General features: G+C 35.0%; 1 protein-coding gene across 1 annotated transcript; it reads right to left on the bottom strand.

Annotated features, from left to right (window-relative positions):
• Window positions 1-1,677: 1,677 nt before the first annotated feature.
• LOC145669890 (uncharacterized) lies at window positions 1,678-2,304 on the bottom strand. The gene has a single exon (XM_081738237.1). It carries the CDS (start codon window positions 2,302-2,304, stop codon window positions 1,678-1,680), a length of 627 nt encoding a protein of 208 aa, XP_081594363.1.
• Between the last annotated feature and the right edge of the window lie 8,681 nt (window positions 2,305-10,985).

The following is a 10,985-nucleotide window of genomic DNA, read 5'->3' on the forward strand; positions in this document are numbered from 1 at the left end:
AGGTTCGATGCAACGCCTTTCTAATTCTCAACCACACCAACAACCATGATTTTTGGATTGCCTACTATTGCAGGTGGGAATGTACTTTTGTAGTTGTGTATACACATATTGCTTTCCCAAATTTTTGGGCAGCAACTTAAGATAGTGCTTTCCTCTTGTGGCGCATGTAACTGTATGCTCGCCAGAGTTTTCTTTTGCATATGTTAGTTTTCATTAAACACTACGAAACCGGAGCGGTCATATCCCTTATGTTCATTGAGACAAAGTGCGACACAGCGTTGCGTTATCTTGTTTTGTGGATGTGTGAACTAAATGCGTCTAGCAATGTAAGTTTTAAACATTTGAACCTTCCATCCTAATCATTGATATGGATACATTGTGAATTGCTATATGATTGCCGCTTAACTACCACGCCACTGCCCGCGGACAGATGACAATAAAATTTGTGCGATGACTAGTTAGTTGCCTGGTATATCCGTGTTTCGTGAACAGCAATGGCAGATATCACTTACTTCTCTATGGAGGAGCACTTAGTGGGAAGTGTGTGAGTTCATTAAAGGAAGTACCGCAACAAAAATATGCCGTAGGTGATGTATAGGTTTCGTGAACGGTTCAGTAAGTAGCCACCAAGCCGTCAGCTTCGATCACATGGGAGAATAAACTTTTTCGTCTGGGAAGTGTTTTAGACGGCCCTTGTTTTGGTTGTCCGTCAACCCGAAAGGAAACGTGTGCAGTAGTTAATGCGTCAGAAATGCCTTCATCCCGCAAAAGTATTATTAACGTACGGATGAAATAAGTCCAGATGTAAAGGGACATTTTGGCTAGCCTTTACATACTTGCTTTGTTACTGTTAACATGCACAATAAGGTGGCGGCTCCTGGTGTAGCATTTTGCTCTCCTGTCATGTCGTTGGGCTTATAAGAGACTTGCTTTAGACACACAGAGAATGAACATTTCATGTATGAAATTTTATCTTATTATAACAATGTATTACCATTTGAAGTGTTTTCTTTTTTCATTAGTTTTTTACTTTCAAGAAGAACGTATACTATATTTGTTCCCATATTTCAAGTGGAGAATTTTGTCTGTTAATGCTAGTTTTAACAAAAACGGATACTTGTAAAGCGTACATCAGTTGACCTCCGCCTTCATTTCGCCAAATTGTCGTTGAGCCATACAAGTATAACATGCTGAGGCCGGGAGTTAGGCAAAATGCCTATTCTTTAATATTAAAGATATGATGAAAAATAAAGTTTTAAATTTTATATGGAGGATTATACAGGGTTATTCAAAAAGAAAGAACAGATTTCAAACATTTATTTGTTTTAAACTACAGAAGATAGAAGCATGATTCGAACGTTACTTGATTAATAAAAGTTTACAATTTATTGTTAGTAATTATGGTGTGCATTCAATATGAGCACCGTGTGTTACACGACAAATGTCAAAACGGTGGCTCATTTCTTGCCACACACAAATCAACTGGTTTCTAGTTAATGAATTCACAGCTTCAACAATTTGATGTCGTAGACCTTCAAGAGTGTCAGGCATAGGAGGGATAAAAACACGGTCTTTTATGTAACCCCATAGATAAAAATCACACGGAGTTAGATCTGGAGACCTGGGAGGCCACCGGCGATAAAGTTGATCTTCTGGTCCTCCTCTCCCAATCCAACGTCATGGAATGGTGTCATTCAAGTAACGTCGAACGTGGTTAGAGAAATGAGGCGGGGCACCATCTTGCATGAAGACGAAGTCGTCTGAATCATTTTCAAGTTGCGGAAAGGTCCAGTTTTGAAGCATGTATAGATAGGTTAATCCTGTCACAGGTTTCTCCATGAAGAAGAAAGACCCATAAACTTTGGTTACAGATATCGCATAGAAGACGTTCATCTTTGGTGAATCACTTTCATGTTGAATACCTGTCGCAGGATTTTCACTTGCCCAAATTCTAAAGTTATGGCGATTAACTTTACCAGAAAGATGAAAAGTGGATTCATCGAAAAAAAATAATCGTTGAGCAAAATTTTCTTCTTCCATATCATCTAAAATGCTAATGCAAAATCCGTACCTTTTGTTGTGGTCGTCAGGATGCAATGCTTGCAATAACTGCATTTTGTATGGTTTTATGTGCAGACCATGTTTTAGAACTCGCCATACCGTCGGTTGAGGAATGTTAAGTTCTTTGCTTGCTCGCGATGTGGATTTCTTTGGGCTCCTTTCGTAAAGTGTATGAATACGATCGACATTCTCGTTCGATGTGCGTGGACGTTCCCTTGCTTTTCCTTTTGCAGGTGCAACCATCTTCTACGAATTTTCGATGCCACTCGTAAATTTGCTTATGATGCGGCGGTTGTTTATTAGATTGACGGTGAAATGCTCGCTGAACTGCAACAATGGACTCAAGTTTTGCCAATTGTAGAACACAAAAAGACTTCTCCTGTGGTGACGCCGCCATTTCACTACAGACAAACAACAACAAACAACAGCGCCAAAGCGGCCGTGATTGGAACTTCTATCCGGGTTGTTTAAATTGTAAATTTTCTTAATCAAGTAACGTTCGAATCATGTTTCTATCTTTTGTAGTTTGGAAGAAATAAATGTTTGAAATCTGTTCTTTCTTTTTGAATAACCCTGTAGTTTAAATTTAAGCCAATTTTATTTTTCCTATTTTTCTTATTTCGCCTCTTACTGTCTAAATAATTGCTTTAGTGCCTTACTTGTCTATTCTATGGATTTCTTCAAGGTAAGATTTAATTGGGAAAAATATGTAATTTCGTATTTCAAGAAAAGATTCTACCTCTTCCGAAAAACTAACTTATGGGCAAGTCAAGATCAAGCTTCACTCCGCTACAAGAAAAAAATGTCGCCGAAAGCAATGGCACAGTATCATCAAGCATTTCACATATACCCAAAAGAATTAACGTTCTTTTTTAAGTATAGTGGACTGAAGTTACGAACTGCTGTTTGTAGTGATAAAATGTCCTAAAACTTCGGACTGCTATGTTTACTGATAAAGTTATTAAAATTTGGACTGTTATTTGTAGTGATAAAGTGTTGTTTAGAATGTATTTACCAAATATACATAGAATGCATGTCAAGCTTCACATTATCTGTAATTTGAATTTATTTTTTTAAAATGCATTTAGTATATATCTTCATTATTTCGAGTTACATTTTGTGCTTATTTTACTGCCTATTTTTTAAATTGGAAGTGCCTATGTGCCTGTCTATTTTCCAGGTTTCAAATGCTTAAACAAGCAGTTTCTAATGATGAGTTGTGAGTTGATTAAATTGGACATTTTCAACTATAATTGTCAAATTTAAAGAAACAAATTTTACTGCATTTAGAGATATAAATAATGTTATGCTATTGTTAGACAACAATGTAATATTAAGGTAACTAACCAACGTTTAGATCGCGATAAAAGTATTGAGAAGACAGACCGAAACTAGAAAGCGATCTACATAAAAAGGAAGAAACAAGCTCAGTGATACCGGAAACATCGAAGATGGGAACAGTAAGTGTTTCTTTTCCTCCAATAGCATAGTTTTCCTGTTAATAAGTTTTCTCGTTCCTTCAAACGCTATTTTTGTACTTTATTTAGGAGTTTATAGAAGAGGAAGAGAAGACTAAATTACAGATACGTAATACAGGATAAGGTAATAATGATAAAAAAAAATTCTGCCATACAATAATATAATCTTTCAAAATTTCATCCGCGCACCTCACTCGAATTTTCTTAACCGTTAATTTCTTAGAGCAGAACCTTCATCCCCAGAATCCAGGTTTTATACGTGGAATTGGAGATCATTTTTCCTGATTAATCGAGGGTATGGAAGGGTTTGTTCTCTTGGCGGTGAGGCCTCATCAACTGTATTCTGTATCTTGTCTTCATACGTTTTCAACTAAATAGCACTTTACATATTTCTCTCTTGCAACAAGTACATGACTGCTATGCAATCGATATATAACAGTAGGCCTACAAGAGCAAATCTTAGTAAAGATAGTAGAATAAATGCGCATAAACAGTTTTCATCTATATAAAAAAAAACAATAATAATACTTAACATACATATTCTTTAGAGATACTTGACGATGTCAAGACGGTATGCTCAGAAGATAAGTAGCAAAAGTATTTCCCACCTAAATCTCTCCTTTCTTAAAAAATAAGTATCATAGCATCTACCTCTTCCTTATGCTATTAATCTTTATTTATACCTTATGAAGCGATTTAAAATAAAATTGAATCTTGAAATTCAGCTTTAGGTACTCTATATATTATATTGATATAATAACATACATTTGCACATTTGCGAGAAGTTTAGTAAGCAATCACAAATTGTATTCCGAAGTTCATCAAAATAAGAATGCTTCCTAGTTATAAAATAAGATTTGAATCAGCTAAAAGTACATTTTGAAAGCAATTCTGATACTGTACGTTATTTCAAAAGTATGGCAGCGTACTAATGTATATAAAGAAAAAATAGTTATAGCACAATCAAGATCTGAGGCGTGTAATCCGAGACAGTGATAAAAAGTTTAAGAAAAATTAAAATTCCCCCATCTGTATTAAATAAATATATAAGAAATGTTTGTAACATTATGTGTAATATTGACCCTTTCCAACATACTACCCAAAAGCTATACCCATTTATTTCATATTGAACGTATTATTCTTTTGAGAGAACAAGGAAATGACATATAGCTGCAAGTTGAATCGAATCAAAAATAAGGGGTATGCTGAATCTCAAAATATCACATTTTGTGATATCTTTAGGCATTACAATAATAACGTTTTTTAAAATTCTAATATATTAGAAAAACAACTGTAATAGTTGTTAATATTTTAATTTAGGGACTTATCCTCACAAGTAATTTGCTACTGGCATTGAAGTTAACTGTACAGACTGAATGAGAGTTGTACCAGCGTTGTATATGTAATTGAACATTAAACGTTTGCACAGAATTCTATGCACTTGTGACATAATGTACATCTCAGATGTGAACAGAACATTTTGTGTACCGGTACTGTTCACTTTCGCCGGATAGGCATGCTTCAATGGAAAACCACTTAACAGTACTCCTGCGGTTAGTTCCTTGCTAACATTGATATAACATAAACCTGATGAATTTGCCAGGCATTTCGACAGGCTGCATTTAGATGAAAAGCAAATAGCGGGAAGAGCCTTTTTTCCCTCATAGTCTGACCCTGAAATCTCGTCACTCATTAGAAATCGTGAGTCTCGTTAGGAACTGAGGTCGCGAGTCTCGTTAAGGATTCAGTTTGTGAGAGGTTACAGTGGCAGGATAGTTTTCATCGGTAGAGTTGCAATGAAGATGTAGAGAAAAGTCAGAATCTACTCTGAAAGCATCTATACTTTCGTCAAATTGGTCTACTCCTCCCATGTAAGTATTATACTTTGGTACAACAGCATGATAGATAACTTGCATTTTACTTCTCTTGTTTTAAACAGTACCAACTCTATTTACTTTCGTAACTGATAATACAGATTGACAATTGGACTATACTATTGTTACTATGCTATTTTTGTTCTATTTCATTATACATAATGAATCACTGATGATGAAATACACGGATCCTCTAGGTTCTTTCTTATGTAACTTTCTGTGTGGCAACGGGCACTTTGCTATGCGATTCTCACCTATTGTTTCTGTACAACGAATCCCATTTTGACAGTTTCATGAGCAAAGCATGAGTTGTGAAAAAAATATCGAAAATAAAAGTTGTGTGGTCTTAGATCAGAAAGAAGTCGTCTATCCATTTGAAGAACTACGCTGCATCTTAGCCCAAATTCCTGGTACATTGACAGAGGAACACTCTTTGTCCCTTGATATGGTTAAAAGTAAATGAAATATCCTAAGTGAGTTGCATAACTTCACAATCTGTTGCCAAACCTAAGAAGTTCCCATGGGTATTGTCATATGCGCACCATACGAAAAAACAAAAAATAAAACTTAATGAAAATATTTATTATAGAAAGGTAACCAAGAAAGTTCTGGAGGTCTGTGTTGTAACCATTTCCTCTCTCCGTCCCCACAACCCACCCAAGACAACATTGAATAAATCCAAACATGTATTGGAAAGCAGGCCGTAAGGCCAGAGAGACAAAACAACCACACATCTGGATGAGTTATTTAACTTCCCGAAAATCTAATTTGGTTTCTGGCCAAAATACATACATGAATTCTATATACTATTGAGGTTATACTGCTGGTTTTTAGAAATATTAAAAAAAAAGTCAATAATTAACAATTGTATATATAATCTTTAATTATCAAAAATATTCAACAAGAAACTAAACGCAATTTAGTTTTGTCAACTCTAAGTTTTGGATATGTAATATTTTTAGTTTTGTTCAAAATTACCTTAACCACGAGGACACAATAGTCCTTCTCCTTTTTGTTACAAAAATGGCGTCAGCCAAAAGATAAAAAAAATGACAAATAATTATAATTATTATGTATGAAAAATATATGAACTAATACTCGGAATATTCACATAAATATATGTATATATTTTAAACTTATCTGCAATACGTATATTACTGGCAAGACTCGATTATACTGTCACAAAACTATAGATAATTGATGAGCTAAAAAAAATGAAGTTAACTCACCAGTCAATTACGTCAACTAAAGCAGTTGAGAAATTTGTACATGGCGAGCCAGCAAACTCCCAACATGCTCCAGTAGATAACAAGTGAGAAATTAAATTCGTAAAAACAAAACTACAATACCGTGAAGTAAAAATAATAACCAAAGCAAGGGAACAATAACATAATAATAATAATAATAATAATAATAATAATAATAATAATAATAATAATAATAATAATAATAATAATAATAATAATAATAATAATAATAAATGACTAGATTCTGAATACATTACATATCACCCTCCTCCGTCTAAAAAAGTTCAGGTGATCAGGCTGAACTTTTTCAGGCCCAGAATGATACCAACCTTATTCAGAAAATAGACCATTAAAATATATAAACCATAAATACATATATTTATAATATATAGTAAATGAAACAACTACCAAATATATATAAAGGAAATAAGTATTACATATAGATAATTTTGACGTTTTTGTGGCCACAAAAAACAAATTATGAAGTGCAATTAACACAACAAAACCAGAGAAACATATTTATATATAAATATTATATATCTAGTAGTCATGCCAGACCTTCTTAAACCTTAAGGATCATTAACATGCATCCGAGGTAAGTAGCGTTTTAATAACGATACATGATAAGGAAACTTCCTATTTTGAGATTCATTGAATAACAAAGCTGTATTTTTACTCAAAAACGAGTCAATAACCACGGGCCCAACCCATAAGGGCGACAAGGATTTATTAATCGCATCTTTCTTAGACGACAGAATATGAGAGCGATACAGCACTTTATCCCCTTCTGAAAATGTTACTGGAGTTACTCGTTTATTATAAATACGTCTTCGTTCATTCCATACTTTTTCCATATTGTGAAATACCTTAGACCAAACATCCTTGGCATCTTGAGCTACAATATCGTTATCAGAAATATCCCACCTAGCCATTAAGGGATCAATGGGTTCTCTTCCCATATACAAACGAAATGGGCTATATTTAAGTTCTGAATGAACTGCCGCATTAATGCCAAATTGTAATTCTTTCAAATAACTCGACCACTTGTCTTGTTTGTCATGAAAATAACTTCTGATAGCCGTTTTCAAAACCTGCACGTATCGTTCCACGGCGTTTCCCCCAGGAAAATAGGGTGAACAGCGTATATGCTTAATACCTAAGCCATGCAGGAAAGACCTGAAGGTATAACTTGTGAAATAAGAAGCCCTGTCCGTAGTGAGAGAAAAGGCGAAACCAAATTTACAAAAAATGTTATATAATTCGCGTGTAATAGTAGTGCTATTGGCCTTCCGCAACGGAATTAAATGCAAAAAACGCGTACAGTTATCAAGTACCAATAACACATAAGAATAGCCAGAACTAATGGGCAAAGGACCAGCCAAATCGGCAAATAGATGCCCATTAGGAATCTTATTATATTTAGATATTAATTCCCCTTGAGGTTTGGCTAGTCTAGGTTTCGAAATTTGGCAAGTATGGCAAGTGGTTACGAAAGACTTGATATCAGCCATCATATTCGGCCAAGTGAAAAGCCTACGAATTTTACACAAAGTTTTAAAATAACCAATATGATTGCCCGTTAGATGAAATTCGTGATAGTAGCTCATGATCATATTTCTCAAACACAAAGGTAACAATATTTTATACTGAACATTACGAGCTTTAGTTCGCTGGTAAAGAATACCATTTTCTATTCTATAATTACCCAACTTATTTCCATTATTAGCCACTTGTTGATATAAGTCTTTCGTGTCAGATTCAGTTTTTTGATAATTCCTAATATCACCATAGGCTAGAGGCAAATCTCGCAAACTACAAATAAAATTCTTAGCATAAACATCTTCATCCAGTGGTTCATCTAACACATCATACAAATTGGTGTCATATATACGGGTGAGAAAATCCGGTATTAAATTCTGTCCCGAGGTAATATGTTCAATTTTAAAATTGAACTCAAAAAGTCTTTGAATTATGTTACCATAACGAGATACTTTCTTAGGATTGCGTAACATATGTACCAAACTCATATTGTCAGTAAGGATAGTAAATTCATTTACCAAGAACTGCTGAAATCTAATCACCGCATTAAAAATACTAAGCAGTTCCAGTTCAAAGATTGTACGATTAGCGTCAGCCTCCTTTAAACGTTTAGAGTAGAAAGCAATAGGGAGCATTGAACCATCAGTTGTCTTGTGTGAGATTGTCGCAGCCAGGCATTTTAGAGATGCATCTGCCTGAAGATAAAATCTCTTATTAAAGTCAGGAACCTTTAGTATTATATTTTCTTCAAAGGCTTCCTTTATTCTTTTAAAAGCATCAACCTGCCTAGGCCCCCACTCAAATTTTTTCTTAGGAGATTTTAACTCCGTAATAGGAGACATTATTTCCGCATAATTAGGACAATGTTTCGCATAATACCCCAGAGCTCCCAATAATTTCTGAACCCCTCTTCTACAACGGGGGGGTGGCAATCGACGGATCGCCTCAATACGCTCAGGGAGTAATGAAACATTACCATCAGAAAACAAAAAACCCAAATACTGAATAGAAGTTTGAAACAGCTTACACTTTTGAGGCGAGACCGTTATCCCTCTAGAACGCAATCTAGAAAATACCTCAAGCAACAAATTCTTGTGAGATTCTACATCTGAAGAAGTTAGGACAATATCGTCAATATAGAAATCAACACCCTTTCCTTTTAGATCACCCAGCACATCATACAAAACACGAGTAATTGCTTGACTTCCTATCTTTATTCCCATAGGGATTCTATTCCACACATAGGTTTTCCCCTCAAAAGCAAAGGCCGTGTAGGCCCTACTACTTTCTGCAAGGACAATTTGATGAAAACTCCGTTTGGCATCTATATGTGATATTATCTTAGCATTAGCTAGTGAAGCCATACACTCTTCTACATTAGGACAGATCATATTATCACCCATTAAATGCTCATTTAATTTCGCGTAATTTAAAACTACTCTACCTTCACCTTTAGAATTTTTAACAATGAAACAAGGAGAACGGTAATCAGAATTCGCTTCTTGAATGACCCCATTACGCTTATATTCTTCTATAAATTTTCTCATCTCATTTCTGTGAGCTTTCGACAATGGATATTGTTTTTCACAAACAACTGTGTTATCCTTTAATTTTAAGTGATATTCAAAATTGGTAACCTTACCTATTTTGTCTGTAAGAACTTCCTTAAATTCATCACACATATATTGAACAAACGAGCTTAATGTAGGATTTGAAACAAGCAACTTTTTATCAACACCATTTATAATACTATTCATATTAACACTACTAGCCAAAGTGGCTGCGTTATCTAAACTACAACAGTACATTTCATATTCCACTGGTTGAATGTCTGGCACAAACAGGTGTATAGGAAAACAGCTGTTATTTTTATTTTGTCTTTTTGTTGATAAACTTTCATTTTTCGCTGGCAAATGATAAGCACTCGCTGAACGTGTGGACTCTCGATTGTCATACTTATTAATAGATAAAGACCTCACCTGCTGATTTTGAGTGTCAGTGGCGTATCTTACCGGGACATCCACCTCACTAGAAACGCCAGGAATCAGGTTCCCCTCAGATAGCCGAGAATGTGAATCCTTCCACTGTGCCCCAGCAACAGAATAAACAGATGTAGCCTTAGATCGACGATCCTCTGCATTGTTAAACATTCGAACAGCGCAGGAAGTATCTGAGGTGACAGCATCCCCAAAAAGAGCGTGTATTGGGTGCCCTTCATCGACAGACTTCCTGCAAGTAGAATCAAAGGCACCAGTATCCATGTTGGAAAAAGATCCAGGGGAGGGTGGGGGGAGTTGAGTTGTTATTCCCGTAAGTAGGGGAATAGACAGTTGATAGCGTTGAAGTTTTAAAGATTTACTCTTAAAGTCCATGTAGCACTGAGCATCATTCAAAAATTCCAAACCCAATAAAACAGGAAATTCAAGTTCTGGATAGACAAATGAGCGCACACTAATAAGTTTGTTTTGTATTTTAAAACTGAATCGTACACACTTGTCTAACACAAGTTCGGTATTATTAACTGCCTTTCCTTTAAATGTTTTAGGAATAATTTTTAAGTTCATTTTTATTTTCAAAAACTGAAACACCTCATTATTTATTAAATTGATTGAAGATGCTGAGTCTATACAAGCATGATATTGTTTACTAAACAGCTTAATTAACACATAAACACCTCTATTAGTCTCTTGTGAAATGATACTGAAGCGTCCCTGGCCTTCAGTATTATACGAATGTCCTTTTGTGTTCTTAGAATTAAAGGAAGACGAAGGCAAGCGCGCAGCACT

The sequence above is a fragment of the Thermobia domestica genome, chromosome 14 (assembly GCF_964235325.1).
Source record: "Thermobia domestica chromosome 14, izTheDome1.hap1.1, whole genome shotgun sequence".
Taxonomy (NCBI): domain Eukaryota; kingdom Metazoa; phylum Arthropoda; class Insecta; order Zygentoma; family Lepismatidae; genus Thermobia; species Thermobia domestica.

Excerpts from the sequence above, each read along its gene's own strand:
- LOC145669890 (XM_081738237.1), bottom strand. The coding sequence starts at position 2,304 with ATGGTTGCACCTGCAAAAGGAAAAGCAAGGGAACGTCCACGCACATCG.